Raw genomic sequence first — 19,341 nt, forward strand, 5'->3', positions numbered from 1 at the left:
TTGCAAATCTGACCAGTGTCACTTTAAGTGGTGATAACTTTAAAACGCTTTGACTTATCCAGGCCATTCTGAGATTGTTTTTTTTGTCACATATTGGACTTCATGACACTGGTAAAATGAAGCAAAAAAAATTTCATTTTTATTTATAAAAAAATACCAAATTTACCAAAATGCTTTAAAAAATTGCAAATTTCCAAGTTTCAATTTCTCTACTTCCATAATACATAGTAAAACCTCCAAAAATAGTTATTACTTTACATTCCCCATATGTCTACTTCATGTTTGGATCATTTTGGGAATTATATTTTATATTTTGGGGATGTTACAAGGCTTAGAAGTTTAGAAGCAAATCTTGAAATTTTTCAGAAATTTTCAAAAACCCAATTTTTAGGGTCCAGTTCAGGTCTGAAGTCACTTAGTGAGGCTTACATAAAATAAATCACCCAAAAATGAAATTACACCCCTCAAGCTATTCAAAACTGATTTTAAAAACGTTGTTAACCCTTTAGGTGTTACACAAGAGTTATTGGCAAATGGGGATGAAATTTGAGAATTTTGATTTTTTTTTAGTTTTTAGCCGATTATCTTATGTAGGGGCTCAATTTTTGCGGGATGAGAGGACGGTTTTATTGGCACTATTTTGGGGGGCATATGACTTTTTGATCGCTTGCTATTACAAAGTTAGTGGAAGTAAAAAAAAAAAAAAAAAAAAGTTTGTGATTGCATCACCCTAAATCGGGTGTCTGGGGTCCACAGCACAGCTGTGTGACTCTAAAACCCCCCAGTTAGCATAAGCTAACTGTGGCCGGCACTCTTGGCGTCCGGCCACTGTTAGCGCATCGCACACCCAACCGCTGATCAACTTCAGACAGTTGATCAGCGATTTTTTTTTTATTTGTATTTTTTTTTTCTTTCTAATTTTTTCCCCTTTTTTTAGTCTTTTTTTTTCTGTTAGTTTTAGGGATAAGTACGCGAACACCAGTGCCCCCACACACACGCACACTGAATAAAGATTTACACGCATACAGACACACACTCCCCTATGGCCCGCCGGATGTTCTCGGCCGAGGAGGCATACGCCCAGCTTGCCTCCGAGTCCGAGAGTCCCAGTGAGGACGAGGATGACCCCACTTTCCTGTTGTCATCTGCGTCCTCCTCATCATCTAACGATGATGATGAGCCCCCAAGGGGGCGGAGACGCCGCCAGGCGGAGCAAGGGGACTGCCATGATAGGGACCCTGTGGCCCACCCTAGTACGAGCAGCTCTGGGGCTCGTATAGTTTTCGATCACTTTGTACCTGGAAGGGAGGTCGCGGTTGATGAGTCTCTCATTGCGTTCAAGGGGAGACTCATTTTCCGCCAGTATGTTCCCTCAAAGCGGGCGAGGTATGGCGTGAAGCTGTACAAACTTTGTGAGAGTACCTCAGGGTACACTTACAAGTTTCATGTGTACGAGGGGCGAGATTCCCGTATTTAACCCCCAGAATGTCTCCCCACTCTGGGTGCTAGCGGGAAACTTGTGTGGGACCTTACGCACCCACTGCTAGATAAGGGTTACCACCTGTACGTGTATAACTTTTATACTAGTATCCCCTTGTTCCAGTCCCTCGCCGCCAGATCCACGTCCGCTTGTGGGACCGTGCAGAAAAATCTACGTGGCCTCCCTGCCCACCCCCTCCAGGTACCTCTCCCCAGGGGTGAGACCAGTGCCCTTACCACTGGAAACCTGTTGCTGGTCAGATATAAAGACAAGAGGGATGTCCTTGTACTGTCCACAATTCACGGTAACGGCATCGCCCCTGTCCCTGTGCGAGGTACCGCGGCAACGGTCCTCAAGCCCGATTGCATCGTCGACTGCAATCGGTATATGGGAGGAGTTTATCTATCTGATCAAGTCCTCAAGCCATATAACCCCATGCGCAAAACCCGGGCATGGTACAAAAAAAGTTGCGGTCTACTTGGTGCAGAATGCCTTGTACAACTCTTTTGTGCTTTCGTGGAGCGTTGGCAACACAGGGACATTCCTTCAGTTCTATGAGGCAGTCCTCAAGGCCCTGATCTTTTTGGACCGGGAAAGAGCAGGCCGGAGTACCTCGGGAACTGGAGGCGCCCAGATCGTCCCTGGCCAACACTTTCCAGGTGTGGTCCCCCATACTGGAAAGAAGGGATGGACCCAAAAAAGGTGCAGAGTGTGTCACAGGTGGGGGATACAGAAGGACACTACTACTCAATAAGACACGTGCCCCGATCCTCCGGGTCTCTGCATTATTGGTTGCTTCAGGGAGTACCACACTTCCATGGAGTACTAAATTTATATCCCAATTTAGACACTGACAATCGGATAAAAAACTGGTTCTCAGACTTGAGGCACTAAAACAAAAAAAATTATTATTTAGTAAAACTAAAATAAGTAAAAAAAAAAAGACTTAAAAAAAAGACTTATTAGGTATCGCCGCGTCTGTAAAAATCTGCTCTATAAAAATACCCCCCCAAACCCTCAGATGAAAACGGTAAAAAAAAAAAAAAAAGTGCAGAAAAAGTTTTTTTTTTGTCACCTTACATCACAAAAATTGTAATAGCAAAAAAATAAAAACACACACACAGCACTGTTTTAAAATGATCAGAATGTAAAATTTTTTTTGAATAGGACATTATATAGTACATTGCAGTCTATTTCTACCAAAGCTAGAACCAGCCCTGTACCTCACATGGATCCAGAGATCTCCCCATTCATTTATCCAATAATTGCTTGTCCTTTCTGCTGCAGCTCTCTCCCTGTAAGGGCTCTTTCACACTTGCGTTATTGTCTTCCGGCATAGAGTTCCGTCGTCGGGACTCTATGCCGGAAGAATACTGATCAGGATTATCCTAATGCATTCTGAATGGAGAGTAATCCGTTCAGGATGCATCAGGATGTCTTCAGTTCCGGTACGGAACGTTTTTTGGCCGGAGAAAATACCGCAGCATGCTGCGCTTTTTGCTCCGGCCAAAAATCCTGAAGACTTGCCGCAAGGCCGGATCCGGGATCAATGCCCATTGAAAGGCATTGATCCGGATCCGGCCTTAAGCTAAACGTCGTTTCGGCGCATTGCCGGACCCGACGTTTAGCTTTTTCTGAATAGTTACCATGGCTGCCGGGACGCTAAAGTCCTGACAGCCATGGTAAGTGTAGCGGGGAGCAGGGGAGCAGCATACTTACCGTCCGTGCGGCTCCCCGGGCGCTCCAGAGTGACGTCAGGGCGCCCCAAGCGCATGGATCACGTGATCACATGGATCACGTCATCCATGCGCATGGGGCGCTCTGACGTCATTCTGGAGCGCCCGGGGAGCCGCACGGACTGTAAGTATACCGCTCCCCGCTCCTACTATGGCAACCAGGACTTTAATAGCGTCCTGGGTGCCATAGTAACACTGAAAGCATTTGGAAGACGGTTCCGTCTTCAAATGCTTTCAGTACACTTGCGTTGTTACGGATCCGGCAGGCACCTCCGGCAACGGAAGTGCATGCCGGATCCCAACAACGCAAGTGTGAAAGAGGCCTAACTGTCCCAGCTTCTAACAGAACATACAGCTGGTGGCAGTTAAAGGATGGAACTGAGCAAGTGCGACCACTTCAGCGATGTTACTGAGGTGGATGGAGAAATAGGAAAAAGGACAAATAGCAGTTGGTGCTATAAAAAAATATTTCATAGTATAACTAACTGACTATAGTAAATTTTTTATTACATGCAATTGCAAAAATATTCAAATCCAGGTACTGGTTTGCAAAATGCAGAATTATATTTTTTTTTTATGGGACAACCGCTTACATTTTTGATAGCAGTATACAAAATTAAAGCTAACTGGTTGCTGTAGAAGTAAAAGTTTTTCTTTTCAACAATTTCATACATGTCTCCCAAAATGTCTATTTCGCCAATCTGATATTGATGACCTATCCTGAGGATAGGTCACCAACAATAAAAGCCTGGAAAACCCCAGAAACGAATATTCTTTTCTTCATGTGTTCATGAATTTACTATATTCAGTATATGAAAATTAGGTATTCACAGCCTATGGTGCACAGTGTTTTCCAATGACAACATAGATCATCAGGAACCACCTACCTGCAGCTTTCGTGCCATGTTCACCACTTCGCTGTCAGGCGCATTTTGTTTGTAACAACTCATGAACATTAACCGAACATCAGAGGCAAATTCTCGGGTGTCTTTGTACTGCCCGTTCTCCATTTTATCCTGAATATAGAAATAAAAGATACTTAGCAAAGTGATAGAAAGCATATTAAATACAGCTACTCAATTAGCAAATTCTCCATATCCAGAATAACTAAAAATTGCCATAGACCAGGCTCACATACTGTACACTGCAGTTTGGTGCAATTTTATTTCTTCAAGTCATATTAGGGTGTTAGAAAGGATCCTGCTATTCAGATACTGATGGCCAATCCTGAGGATAGGCCATCGATAGTAAAGTAGAGGACAACCCCTAAAAAAATAATAAGCTCTCAGGCTGCAGCCATGTCTTCTCACCCCTCGCTGGTGCATGTGACAAAGGAAGTGTAGGAGCAGGGGGCTGGGTTTAGTCTGGATAAGTTTTGTCTACACAGTGAATGTGGCCATTTTGTTGGAAGGAATCTCCTAGTCCGTAATAGTCAGAATAAATGGGGAGTATGCGGAGGTATTCTGGAGATCAAACTATATATATAGGATATACTCACAGCCATTCTGATATATTTATAGATATAGTGTAAAAAGAATGTACGTATCAAGTCTGGTCTCCATGATATCACTGCAGAAGTTCTGACACTAGCGTTTTTGCTGGATCCGGCAGTGCTTCTGTTACTGATAATACAACCATCTGCATCCGTTATGAACAGATCCGGTTGTATTATCTGTAACATTGCCAAGACGGATCAGTCATTAACTCCATTGAAAGTCAATGGGGGACAGATAAGTTTTCTATTGTGGCAGATAAAACTGATCCGTCCCCATTGACTTGCATTGGTGGTAATGCCGGATCCGTCTTGCTCCGCATCCCAGGACGGAAAGCAAAATACATGTTGCAGTTTGCGCTCCGGTCTGGAAACGCAACTAAACGGAACAGAGTGCATTTTGGAGCACTCCGTTCTGTTCAGTTCAGTTTTGTCCCCACTGACAATGAATGGGGACAAAACGGAAGCGTTTTTTTCCAGTATTGAGCCCCTATGACGGAACTCAATACCGGAAAACGTAAACGGTAGTGTGAAAGTACCCATACCCAGATTTCATCAAAAGCTGATCGGCAGCACCCTTGCCGATCAGCTGTTTGTCTTCTCTTCACTGTTTACCTGCAAGCTGTCGACATTGCAGCAGCGAGCAGTGTAATTACAGATCCTCCATCCCATTCACCTGAGGTCAATGTGGAAAAATCCAAATACCAGAGAATGGAAAAAGCGGTGGTCACCTGTGTACTAGCACTCCACTCACACAGACGACCCTGGTTCTTGTCATCTAAGGGGGCCCCAGCAGTCAGACTCCCACGGATCATGCATTTACCTCCTATCAAGTGCAAAGGGGATAAATGTTGTTTTTATGAGAATATAGGGGCTTGTTGGAGGCTATATTTTAGGGTTAAATCTATACATTTTTGGAACTATAGGGGCCTAGGAACCCATTTAGAGGAAAATGTGGAACAGAACAGTTCCTATGTAGGGGCTAGGAGTTCTGTAGGGGCTGATACAGAATTCATACCAGAACCCAATGTAAAGGAATCATGTCAGCACAATACAGCAGCAATTCTCAATTATAGACACGCATTGGCTTTGAACACTATTGCACTCATCATGACACAGCCACTTGCGGCATGGTCCTGGTAAGAGGAAAGGTAGCAGAGCTGAGCCGTGCATTCAGCTCAGCACAGAACATCCTGACGTCGTCAGGACTTTGTGTGCACACCGTGGCCACTGCTCACAACATCTGGACATTTGTCAGGACCTTGTGTGCTGTGTTGGGTGGGCAGCCAGGACCATTTGAATTGTAGTATTTAACCACTTAAGGACCACAGGTTTATACCCCCCTAAAGACCAGGCCCTTTTTTACAAATCGGCACTCCACAACTTTAGCGGTTTATTGCTCGGTCATGCAACTTACCACCCAAATGAATTTTACCTCCTTTTCTTCTCACTAATAGAGCTTTCATTTGGTGGTATTTCATTGCTGCTGACATTTTTACTTTTTTTGTTATTAATCGAAATTTAACGATTTTTTTGCAAAAAAATGACATTTTCCAGTTGCAAAATTTTGCAAAACAAACGACATACATATATAAATTTTTCTCTAAATTTATTGTTCTACATGTCTTTGATAAAAAAAAAATGTTTGGGTAAAAAAAAAAATGGTTTGGGTAAAAGTTATAGCGTTTACAAACTATGGTACAAAAATGTGAATTTCCGCTTTTTGAAGCAGCTCTGACTTTCTGAGCACCTGTCATGTTTCCTGAGGTTCTACAATGCCCAGACAGTACAAACACCCCACAAATGACCCCATTTCGGAAAGTAGACACCCTAAGGTATTCGCTGATGGGCATAGTGAGTTCATAGAACTTTTTATTTTTTGTCACAAGTTAGCGGAAAATGATGATTTTTTTTTTTTTCCTTACAAAGTCTCATATTCCACTAACTTGTGACAAAAAATAAAAACTTCCATGAACTCACTATGCCCATCAGCGAATACCTTGGGGTGTCTTCTTTCCAAAATGGGGTCACTTGTGGGGTAGTTATACTGCCCTGGCATTCTAGGGGCCCAAATGTGTGGTAAGGAGTTTGAAATCAAATTCTGTAAAAAATGACCAGTGAAATCCGAAAGGTGCTCTTTGGAATATGGGCCCCTTTGCCCACCTAGGCTGCAAAAAAGTGCCACACATGTGGTATCGCCGTACTCAGGAGAAGTTGGGGAATGTGTTTTGGGGTGTCATTTTACATATACCCATGCTGGGTGAGAAATATCTTGGTCAAATGCCAACTTTGTATAAAAAAATGGGAAAAGTTGTCTTTTGCCAAGATATTTCTCTCACCCAGCATGGGTATATGTAAAATGACACCCCAAAACACATTCCCCAACTTCTCCTGAGTACGGAGATACCAGATGTGTGACACTTTTTTGCAGCCTAGGTGGGCAAAGGGGCCCATATTCCAAAGAGCACCTTTCGGATTTCACTGGTCATTTTTTACACATTTTGATTTCAAACTTCTTACCACACATTTGGGCCCCTAGAATGCCAGGGCAGTATAACTACCCCACAAGTGACCCCATTTTGGAAAGAAGACACCCCCAGGTATTTCGTGATGGGCATAGTGAGTTCATGGAAGTTTTTATTTTTTGTCACAAGTTAGTGGAATATGAGACTTTGTAAGGAAAAAAAAATAAATCATCATTTTCCGCTAACTTGTGACAAAAAATATAAAATTCTAGGAACTCGCCATGCCCCTCACGGAATACCTTGGGGTGTCTTCTTTCCAAAATGGGGTCACTTGTGGGGTAGTTATACTGCCCTGGCATTTTCCAGGGGCCCTAATGTGTGGTAAGTAGGTAAATGACCTGTGAAATCCTAAAGGTGCTCTTTGGAATGTGGGCCCCTTTTCCCACCTAGGCTGCAAAAAAGTGTCACACGTGGTATCGCCGTATTCAGGAGAAGTTGGGCAATGTGTTTTGGGGTGTCTTTTTACATATACTCATGCTGGGTGAGAGAAATATCTCAGCAAAAGACAACTTTTCCCATTTTTTTATACAAAGTTGGCATTTGACCAAGATATTTATCTCACCCAGCATGGGTATATGTAAAATGACACCCCAAAAGACATTGCCCAACTTCTCCTGAGTACGGCGATACCAGATGTGTGACACTTTTTTGCAGCCTAGATGCACAAAGGGGCCCACATTCCTTTTATGAGGGCATTTTTAGACATTTGGATCCCAGACTTCTTCTCACGCTTTAGGGCCCCTAGAATGCCAGGGCAGTATAAATACCCCACATGTGACCCCATTTTGGAAAGAAGACACCCCAAGGTATTCAATGAGGGGCATGGCGAGTTCATAGAATTTTTTTTTTTTTGGCACAAGTTAGCGGAAATTGATTTTATTTATTTTTTCTCACAAAGTCTCCCTTTCCGCTAACTTGGGACAAAAATTTCAATCGTTCATGGACTCAATATGCCCCTCACGGAATACCTTGGGGTGTCTTCTTTCCGAAATGGGGTCACATGTGGGGTATTTATACTGCCCTGGCATTCTAGGGGCCCTAAAGCGTGAGAAGAAGTCTGGAATATAAATCTCTAAAAAATTTTACGCATTTGGATTCCGTGAGGGGTATGGTGAGTTCATGTGAGATTTTATTTTTTGACACAAGTTAGTGGAATATGAGACTTTGTAAGAAAAAAAAAAAAAATTCCGCTAACTTGGGCCAAAAAAATGTCTGAATGGAGCCTTACAGGGGGGGTGATCAATGACAGGGGGGTGATCAATGACAGGGGGGTGATCAGGGAGTCTATATGGGGTGATCACCCCCCTGTCATTGATCACCCCCCTATAAGGCTCCATTCAGATGTCCGTATGTGTTTTGCGGATCCGATCCATGTATCCGTAAAAATCATACGGACATCTGAAGGCAGCCTGACAGGGGGGGTGATCAATGACAGGGGGGGGGGGGGGGGGGTGATCAATGACAGGGGGGGTGATCAGGGAGTCTATATGGGGTGATCACACCCCCTGGAAGGCTCCAGGGAGACGCCTGTATGTGTTTTGCGGATCCGATCCATCTATCAGTGGATCCGTAAAAATCATGCGGACGTCTGAATGGAGCTTTACAGGGGGGTGATCAATGACAGGGGGGTAATCAATGACAGGGGGGGGGGGTGATCAGGGAGTCTATATGGGGTGATCACCACAGTCATTGATCACGCCCCTGTAAGGCTCCATTCAGACGTCCGTATGCGTTTTGCGGATCCAATCCATCTATCAGTGGATCCGTAAAAATCATGCGGACATCTGAATGGAGCTTTACAGGGGGGTAATCAATGACAGGGGGGTGATCAGGGAGTCTATATGGGGTGATCACCACAGTCATTGATCACGCCCCTGTAAGGCTCCATTCAGACGTCCATATGCGTTTTGCGGATCCGATCCATCTATCAGTGGATCCGTAAAAATCATGCGGACGTCTGAATGGAGCTTTACAGGGGGGTGATCAATGACAGGGGGGTAATCAATGACAGGGGGGTAATCAATGACAGGGGGGTAATCAATGACAGGGGGGTAATCAATGACAGGGGGGTGATCAATGACAGGGGGGTGATCAGGGAGTCTATATGGGGTGATCACCACAGTCATTGATCACGCCCCTGTAAGGCTCCATTCAGACGTCCATATGCGTTTTGCGGATCCGATCCATCTATCAGTGGATCCGTAAAAATCATGCGGACGTCTGAATGGAGCTTTACAGGGGGGTAATCAATGACAGGGGGGTGATCAGGGAGTCTATATGGGGTGATCACCACAGTCATTGATCACGCCCCTGTAAGGCTCCATTCAGACGTCCGTATGCGTTTTGCGGATCCGATCCATCTATCAGTGGATCCGTAAAAATCATGTGGACGTCTGAATGGAGCTTTACAGGGGGGTAATCAATGACAGGGGGGTGATCAGGGAGTCTATATGGGGTGATCACCACAGTCATTGATCACGCCCCTGTAAGGCTCCATTCAGACGTTTGTATGCGTTTTGCGGATCCGATCCATCTATCAGTGGATCCGTAAAAATCATGCGGACGTCTGAATAGAGCTTTACAGGGGGGTAATCAATGACAGGGGGGTAATCAATGACAGGGGGGTAATCAGGGAGTCTATATGGGGTGATCAAGGGTGAATAAGGGGTTAATAAGTGACAGGGGGGGGGGGGGGGGGTGTAGTGTAGTAGTGCTTGGTGCAACATATTACTGAGCTACCTGTGTCCTCTGGTGGTCGATCCAAACAAAGGGGACCACCAGAGGACCAGGTAGCAGGTATATTAGACGCTGTTATCAAAACAGCGTCTGATATACCTTTCAGGGGTTAAAAAAAACACATCTCCAGCCTGCCAGCGAACGATCGCCGCTGGCAGGCTGGAGATCCACTCTCTTACCTTACGTTCCTGTGAGCGCGCGCTCACAGGAAATCTCGGCTCACGCGAGATGACGCCAATCGGCGTTAGCGTAGCCTGGGGGAGCCGCCGCGATGACGCTATTCGGCGTTACAGTTGCGGCAAGTGGTTAAGTGGGTGGGCGGCACACAATGAGCAGCTCGGTCAGGCAGATGGCCAGTCCCGGCCTGGAGAAGTGATCTGGTTGTGCAGCGACCCCCTGAGAAGCCAGTGCAGAGGATGGGAGTGGTAGTAGTAGCCTTGATGACATGATGTGTCACGTGTGTACTCCTTCAGGTCGTTGCGCCCTGTGGATCAGTGGGGTGAAATGGAGGTATAAGGAATCAGGCCAGAAGTAGAAAAGTAAAAGTTGCTCTTTACTAAGTGCAAAACAGAAGTTGTAGTGCATACAGCAGAAGTTTGTACACAGTGCAATTCCTCTTCCCAAATAATGAATGAGAGCGGGCAAAGTGGTAGATAATGGTACCTCTGGTATGCTACCTTGCTGATGTCGTTCTCCTGAAGCTCTGGCTAATAGCTGAAAGCTGGTACTTGTGGCTATATGTGTCTACTGCGTGATGCTGGCTTTTTGAGTGGACTTGGCTTGCATGTGAACTAAGGTGATGGGTGTCTAAGCCGTAGTCCCTCACCTGCAGCAAAGTCTGAATTGGTATGGTTGCTATTCACTCTAGTTACTGTAATGCTGTAGTTTTGCAGAATACCTGTAGTTTTGTTTTTGAAGTCTCTCTGGAGTAGTGATCTCACAGATGAGTTGATTCTCTGGTCCCTAAAGCCCTTAGAGCAGGAACAATAGGACATGCTTCCTTACTCCTCACAGTCCTAGCTATGACTCCACTCTACTGGCAGGAAGTAGGACCAATCCACTCTTGCCAAGAGGGGAGGAATGGGGTGGTTAGCTACATTCCTGATGCCAACCATAGCTCCAACTGCTGGTGTACAGTGTAAATATTCAATAACATTACAAACCAAACACCTGTACTGGGGTAATGCGGTTGCCTCTGCATCTCTGGCGCAGTCCAGCCTCAGCAAGCTCTCCGGGAGCGGACTGGAGAGCGACGGGAGGCACAGAGGAATTCATGGAGAGCAGAGCACTCCTAGAGGCTCGCTGAACGGTATTCAGGAAAGCTCCTCATCTCTGAGAATAACGAAGGTGTTGGGAGCCAAGTGACAATGGCAGGCTGATCGTCGCTCTGGTGTTGGCATATCTGGAGCGTGTCAGTAAAAGGGAGCGATCAGTTCGCAGCGCAGAGGTGGTGAGAACCGGGGGAAGAAATTGATGAGTAACTTCAAAGCATACAGACTGGGAACGTGTTGGGGTGGAGGGAAAATGCGCTGAAATGAAATTGGCTTCGGTAGAATGAGCAAGCTGAAAAGGCTGGGAGGCAGATGATAGATTTTTGGGGAGTGAGAGAGAAAGAGGATGTGGGGATAAAGGGCAGGGATTCCTAAAGCAGTGCAAGAAGACTGATCTGCTAGCGTTTCAGTTTGTTGGAGGCTTAAGCTCTGCCCCGCTCCTGAACTTTCTGTTCAGTGTGTTTATGTGTGGCAGTCATGCAGTTAGCTGTTCTGTAGCTGAAGATGGAGAAGACTGGGGGAAGAAAAAAGCTGTTGGTCTGCAAGATCTCTTCTAAACTGCTTATGAGAGCAGTTTGGTGAGCACTATGTAGACATAGCTTGTGTGCACTATGGACTAAATATATTTATGTTTTTAGAGGGTTTTGTGTTCCTTTGAAGTGAACCTGTCAGCTTAAAGGGGTTGTCCGAGTGTTTAATATTGGTGATATTTAAAAGGAAATCTGTCACCACGATAATCGCTATTGAAGTAAAGCCATAGCCTAATAGCACTTCGTACCTTATTTCTAGATGTGCCTTTTTTTCAGCAATAGATTTTGCCATCTTCTAAAAATCCAGTTTATTTGGTATGCAAAAGAGCCAATAAGGTGACCAGAGGGGAGTCATTCTTGCAGGAAGAAGCCCAAGTACGCCTTCTGCTAGCGCCCAAGTTATGGCTTGAATGTGATGTAGGAGGGGTGGGTGGACACATTTTGGCAGGAGGCGTGCCTGGGCACCTTACTGGCTCATTTGCATACCAAATAAACATGGATTTTCAGAGGATAAAAAACATCTATTGCTGGAACAAAGGCACCTCTGGAAATAAGGTATTAAGTGCTATTGGCTTTACTTCAATAGCGAATATCCTGGTGACAGATTTCCTTTAATATTCTGTGAGCTAGTCAGTGGAAACTGTTATGCCCCATTCACACGACTATTTTGGTCTGCATCCAAGCTGCATTTTTTGTGGACTGCAAACCCATTCATATCTTTAAAAAAAACAAAAAACAAAAAAAACGACTGCACAGTTTGCTGTCCACATCTGTAAGTCTTTCCCTTTCCACAGCCCCAAAAAAAAGATAGAACATGTCCTATTCTTGTCCACTTTGCGTACAAGTATTGGCATTATTACAATGGACACACAAAACATGGACGTCTTCCATATTTTTTGCGGACCCACGTTTGCAGATTACAAAATACATGAGGTCATTGTGTCTCCCATATACCATATACACAGAGAAGAAGAGATCCTGGTTCCTTATCTTTCTGTAGCATCCTCTCAGAAATAGCAGCAGCATGGAGAACATTAGCAGTACTGAGCAGTGTAGCCGTGAATCCAGCATGGGGGCGAGAGAGAAAAGTTCTTAAAGTCTGCAGCAGCTTCACTATGTATCTCTACCTCTGCCTCCCTACAACAGCTCATTCCACCCCAGCCTTTTCATGAACTTCTATGGGCAGTAACCTGATCCCTCAGTCTGTCTTGTCGTTTAAGAAAGATTTGATGTTTGAACTGATGGTGAATAAACAGTTCTAGAGGCTGGGTGGAGAAGAAATACAGAAAGTGATATTTTTCTCTATTAAGATATATTATAAGGTTTCCTATATTTGCTTTTACTATGCAATTGAAACATATGTGCAGAAATGACAATCCAAAGTAGAACAGAACTGACAATCTTCTTTTACTTTGTTTTATCCCAAATTTTTGAGTGGCTGCAGATGACTGTAAACTGTGTTGTAGTCTTGGGAGAAAGCCCATAGCACAACACAGAAACTGACAAATGTATTCTTCCTGCTAAATCATTTTTTTTTGTTCATGTGAAATAAAAAATATTACAAACACACATCCTTATCAACTGGAACATCTCCCAAATCTCTCAACAGCTCCCAGCATCCTACAAGTACTTACTCTGATGGTTCCCAGATCTATTGGACAGTTTATAATGTCACTAAAGCCAGGAAAGTTGAGGCATGCAGTATCGACAGGCTTGTAGAAAGGCCAGGCATAGCTAGCATGTCTTTTAGACATCATCTCATTAAGTATATTATGACAGTGTTTCAGCTGCTCTGATAGTGAACTATGAATAATTGCTTGAACTTGATGCTGAGAGTCAGGAAGATCTCTGACTGATGTGTCAGCCGGGGGTATTTCTGAACTTGAGGCTTCCTGGGTTTGTCTTGGTCCGGGTAGAGAAGGTGTGTATTCACGGGAGGTTGAAATCAGAGACACAGCAGGAGTTGTAGTATCTGCCTTCCGTTTTATACCCTTCTTGGCCTAAAAACACATGTAAGCAAAGCTGAACCCAATGCATTGTACACCTCGAAGTAAAAACAAAGCAAAGGCATTGGAGAAGATTACCTCTGAAGCAAGGGGCAGAAGTGTTCAGATGAGTGCTATGTTCCTTCATCTCAGTTCAGCTTTGAGCACCTCTCCTTGTAGATTGGAGCAGAGGACGTATGGGCTCATGTACGTTCTATAAGCACATACGCCACTAACCACACCTCTCCGAAGAGGAGCTAAATACAGATGAAGGGTTGTAGCACTCAACTGCTTCTGCCCCTTACTTTCAGGAATCAGTGATTTACTATGTATGCTGGGGTCAATTATTAAGGGACTTGCAACTATTCTAGTCGAAAAAATAGTCGCAAATCCCTTTTAGTCACACGGCCCGTTTCAGTTAGGTGGGCAGGGGGGTGCCAGGGCTGGGATTCTGGCCACAGCAAATTTACTCACGGGTATGCCTGGACACCAGCATAAATTTTACCAGAAAACTATAGCAGCCAGGAGCTACAGCAGTTTTTTTCGCCAGGCCAAGGACTGTGATTTATTCCATTATGTACATCTGGTCATAAATTTTACTAATCCTATGGAGGGGCAACAGGTAAACCAAAACTGGCGCAAAACTTCTTACTAAAGGTCTTAGTAAATGTGCCCCCCTCTAGCTGAGGGTGGATGTTGAGCCCGAGAATACAGAGAAAAAAATACAATGCAACAGCCAAATACAATAATGCCATAGTCACAAAAAATATTATAGTGCTAATGCTACGCTTATTTATAAAGTGAGATGGCACCAAAAATTGTAAAAGGCAGAGTGGACCCAGCATGCATGTGGAACCAACACTTCCTGAACTTTATGGCGGCCATTATGACACATAACAGGTAGTATTTAGTGTTAGGTTCCAGTCTTAGGCTACTTTCACACTTGCGTTCAGAGCGGGTCCGTCTGATGTCTGCACAGACATATCCTCTCCTATAATTCAGACGTTTGGATCCGTACAGAATGGATCCGTCTGCATTATAGTTTAAAAATAATTCTAAGTGTGAAAGTAGTTCAGACGGATCCGTCCAGACTTTACATTGAAAGTCAATGGGGGACGGATCCGTTTGAAGATTGAGCCATATTGTGTCAACTTCAAACGGATCCGTCCCCAACTGACGGATCAGTTTGCCTCCGCACGGCCAGGCGGACACCCAAACGCTGCAAGCTGTGTTCGGGTGTCCGCTTGCTGAGCGGAGCGGAGGCTGAACGCTGCCAGACTGATGCATTCTGAGCGGATCCGCATCCACTCAGAATGCATTGGGGCAGTACGGATGCGTTCGGGGCCGCTTGTGAGACCCTTCAAACGGAGCTCACAAGCGGAACCCCGAACGCTAGTGTGAAAGTAGCCTTACAGAGATCGCCTTGACGTTCGGCAGACGGGCTCAAATGGTTTTGTACAAAATGTATTTGCCAAGCATCTCACTTTATAAATAAGCGTAGCATTAGCACTATAACATTTTTTGTGACTATGGCTTTATTGTACTTTTTCTGGTTTGCGGAGTGCTGTTGCATTGTCTTTTTTTCTCTATGTTTTCAGCCATGGCAGCGTGCACCTGCGCATTGGGATGTGCTGACTAACCCCCTTGTCTTTGCAGAGCCTGAGAATACTTCATTTTTTATTAATTAATCCAATATATTCATGTAAAAAGCTGTTTAAACGCAGCCGGGACTCGAAGATAAAACCTGTGAATCCTCCTTCTTCCCCAGATACAGGAAAAATTATCTTTCACCATCGCACCCCGAGTCCTGGAATGTGTCATCGGAAAATGACCTAATGTTTAAATCACGTTTTCATGCTAAGGAATTTTTTTATGGCGATTACTGTTTTAATCTTCTTTGTTAATATTTATGTTTAAAAAATATCTAATATCGTGCACTTTTTTGTACTGGCCACTAGGCCTAATATGTTGAGACTTCCTGTTCTTTTCAGTAGTCACTGTATTATCACAGGCAGAATTAGAATGACAGACGACACCTATATATATATATATATATATATATATATATATATATATATATATATATATATAGATTCACCATTCACAATAGGTGATATCACAGCTTATCTACTCCCTCCTGACCTCTGCACAGGTCACACACCCACCACACTATTGTGTCTACGAACCATGTGGCTGCTGTTGAGGACCAAGAAGTCTTAACATTTTTCAGGCCTAGTGGTCAGTGTGAAATGTTCATGATTTTAGGATTATTGTTTTCAATATAGAGAGGGACAAAAAATTACCAAAAAGTCTATTAAAAAGTTTAGCATGGGGGCGTGGCCTGACTGCCGGCATGAACGCACGCATCTGAGAGAGGCTCCGTTCCCTGTACTAAATCCTAATCAATCCTGCCAAGCTGTCTATGCCATATACCGAGTGGCAAGTGCAGAGGAAAAGGAGGAAGCCCAGGCAGCTCGATATGGGTCCCAGCAAGGCGCAATCGGCAGCTGAGAAGCTGAAGGAATATGCCCGCCAAGATAACCAGCATGGCGCCGGTCCTCCCGCCACTCCACGTGCGGCGACTCGCGGGCAGGTCGCGCAACAGATAGAGCCTGATGATGCTGGGGAACCAGAAATTACCCTAAAAGCAGTATCGGAGCAGCTTCTAACGGCAATCTCCTCCTGCCAGTCCTCTCTCACGTGTAAGATCGAGGAGGTACGGGTGGACCTGGGCCTGTTGAGGCAGGACGTACAGCAGCTGAGAGAGAGGGTTAAGCAGACGGAAGATCGAGTGTCGGCGCTGGAGGATTATACTAGGCCCCTGGACACAAGACTGCAGGAGGTGGAGAGATCCGTGGGATTATGGCGGCAGAAGTGCGACGACCTGGAGAATCGGTCCCGCCGCAACAACGTGCGGATTCTAGGTATTCCCGAAAGAGCGGAGGGAAGGGATCCTGCTAATTTCCTGGAGGCATGGTTCAAGGCCCAGTTTCCCGATGCCGCGTTCTCGACCGCGTACGCGGTAGAGAGAGCGCATAGGATTCCTGCCAGACCACCTCCCCCGGGAGCCCCGCCGAGACCATTGCTGGCCCGTATGCTCAACTGGAAGGACCGGGACTTAATCCTAAGTCAGGCAAGATGCAAAGGAGCGCTGATGTACGACAACGCCAACATATCATTATTTCCGGACTTTTCTGCGGAATTGCAGAAGAAGAGGGCCACTTTTGTCTCGGTAAAGAGACGTCTCCGTGAATTAAATTTGCAATATTCGATGGCCTACCCAGCTCGTCTCCGCGTGATCGATGGGGACAGACCACTCTTCTTCACTGATCCAAAGGAAGCAGAGGACTGGTTATCCAGGCGCCCAAGACCGCGCTAACCGGGACATTGGGACTGCGCCGCAAGTATTATGGGGTATTGTACTGAGTAATATGGTACCTGCCGCAGTGTCCAAGTGTATGTGATGCTGTGTTCTCCTTCTCACTTGTATGTTACGGACACTCTCAGCCGCTGGGCCTTCTAGAAGTGTAATGCTGGCTACTGTTGTTCATTAATAGCTGGTATGAGGCCTGGTTGCGCATTATATTTTGTTATCCGCTGTTCCTCTTAATAATTACAGCTGTACTACAACATGTACAGGGAATGTCCGGCCACCGGTATGGGCCTGAACAACTTCTTTGCCGTACCGGTCCCCGAACACGTTACCACGAAACTAACGCATTAATGGTTGTACTGGATGAATATCTAGAGTTGTTAATTCATCATATGTTATGTTCTATGTTTATACTGTTGATTAAGGCATGGGCATCTGCATATCTATCATGGGCTAAGGAGGTGAAGAGACCGCTTAGGAAAGGGGGGTACTGTGCTGGATCTGACAGAGTGACCCTCATTAGTATGGTAGATGTATTGATGGCTGAGCCATGGGGTCTTTAACAATGACGTCCTGGAATGTGAGAGGCTTGGGTGCACCAAATAAGAGGATCGCGGTATTCTCGCATGTCAGGAGATACTGCCCTCACATTCTGGGACTTCAGGAAACTCATTTGACGCCAGACACTGGGCACAGAATAGTTAAATCATGGGTGCAATGGTCTATGCAGGCGTATGGCACCTCACACTCTAGAGGAGTAGCAATACTGGTTCGTAAGGGCCTAATATGGGAGCCACAGCAGACTGCTGTAGATCCTGAGGGGCAATACGTAATGGTGTACGGGTTTATTAATCATATGCCTTATGTTATTGTTAACCTATACAACCCCCCTCCGGCCAGGGTTTCACTCTTGCAGACGACATTGGGATTTGCAGCACAATATCCCTCGGCCCGATTAATCTGCATGGGCGACTTCAATATGGTCATGGGGGAGGAGCTAGACAGGCACCGCCCACCCGGGATGCAGATAAATGAATCCTCCTCTGTCACTGCATTATCTAGAATTGCTGCAGAATTGGGATGGCTGGACCTTTGGAGACTTAGGAACCCGCGGTTGAGGGAGTACTCCTGCTTCACCCCCGCTAGAGGCGCGCTGTCTAGAATCGACTATGTTTTGGGCAATGCCACAGTGTATACAGATCTGATTGATATTACCTATGTGCCACAGGGCCCCTCAGATCATGCTCCAATAGTAGCGCGTCTGAATGTCCCTGGTGCCGCCTCTGGGGGGGGTAAAGTGAGGATTCACCCCTTTTGGCTCACGCTTTTTACTCAGAATGATAGGATTCCTGACCAACTGGAGGTGTTCTTGGAGATGCAGGGAGATGAGACGGAGGGTTTGTTATTGTGGGACACCTTGAAGGCCTACCTGAGGGGCTGCCTGAAGTCCTCCATTTCTTATGTAAAAAAGTGCACTGCCCGCCAGGAGCTTGAGCTACACACCAAGTGTAGGGAGGCAGAAGCCTCTTTTTGTCTAGATCCCACAGAGGCGAATAGAATTGAATGGATGACGAGGGGTCGATCTTATATGCTGCACATTAAAGAAAAAAGCGAGCGCAGGATGTTCTTCATGAAGCAGCAGTCATTTGAATCTGGGGATAGAGCGGGCAAACTCCTCGCCCAGATTGCAAGAACCAATCAGATGTCCCCCCCTGTTCTGCGCATATTAAACTCTGGAGGGCAGCTGCTGGAATCAGTGGAGGGTATTCTAGATACTTTCAAATGCTTTTATAAGTCGCTTTACAGTTCCTCAGCTCAATATACTGTTGGAGAGCTGTGTGACTATATTGCTGAGGTGTCCCACCCTAAGATTAGCGCGGAGGATAGACGGTTGTTGGATGCAGATATAACACTGGAGGAGATTCAACTAGCCATTAAGGATCTACCTAAGGGGAAGGCGCCAGGCCCGGATGGGATCCCTGTGGAAGTATATGTCAGATACAGCAATATCCTAGGACCCCAACTCCTTAAACTGTATTCGGAGTCGATTCGGCGGCGTCTATTACCTGATTCCCTGTATGATGCCACCATTGTAGTAATTTTAAAACCAGACAAGGATCCAAATGAGTGTGGGTCCTATAGACCAATCTCATTGTTAAATTTAGACTACAAGATATTGACTAGGCTTTTGGCTTCACGCCTAAATAAAGTGG

At 45.3% G+C, this 19,341-nt stretch overlaps 1 protein-coding gene across 1 annotated transcript in view; it reads right to left on the reverse strand.

The window, feature by feature from the left end:
* Positions 1-19,341, reverse strand: part of BRDT (bromodomain testis associated) — a 110,535-nt gene that overhangs the window by 43,490 nt on the left and 47,704 nt on the right. The window contains exons 6-7 of the mRNA XM_040408742.1: positions 13,405-13,770; positions 4,104-4,232 (exon numbers count right to left, since the gene is read on the reverse strand). Of these exons, the coding sequence (XP_040264676.1) occupies positions 4,104-4,232; positions 13,405-13,770 (495 nt within the window). The remainder of the gene's footprint in view (positions 1-4,103; positions 4,233-13,404; positions 13,771-19,341) is intronic.

Source organism: Bufo bufo, chromosome 9 (assembly GCF_905171765.1).
Source record: "Bufo bufo chromosome 9, aBufBuf1.1, whole genome shotgun sequence".
Taxonomy (NCBI): domain Eukaryota; kingdom Metazoa; phylum Chordata; class Amphibia; order Anura; family Bufonidae; genus Bufo; species Bufo bufo.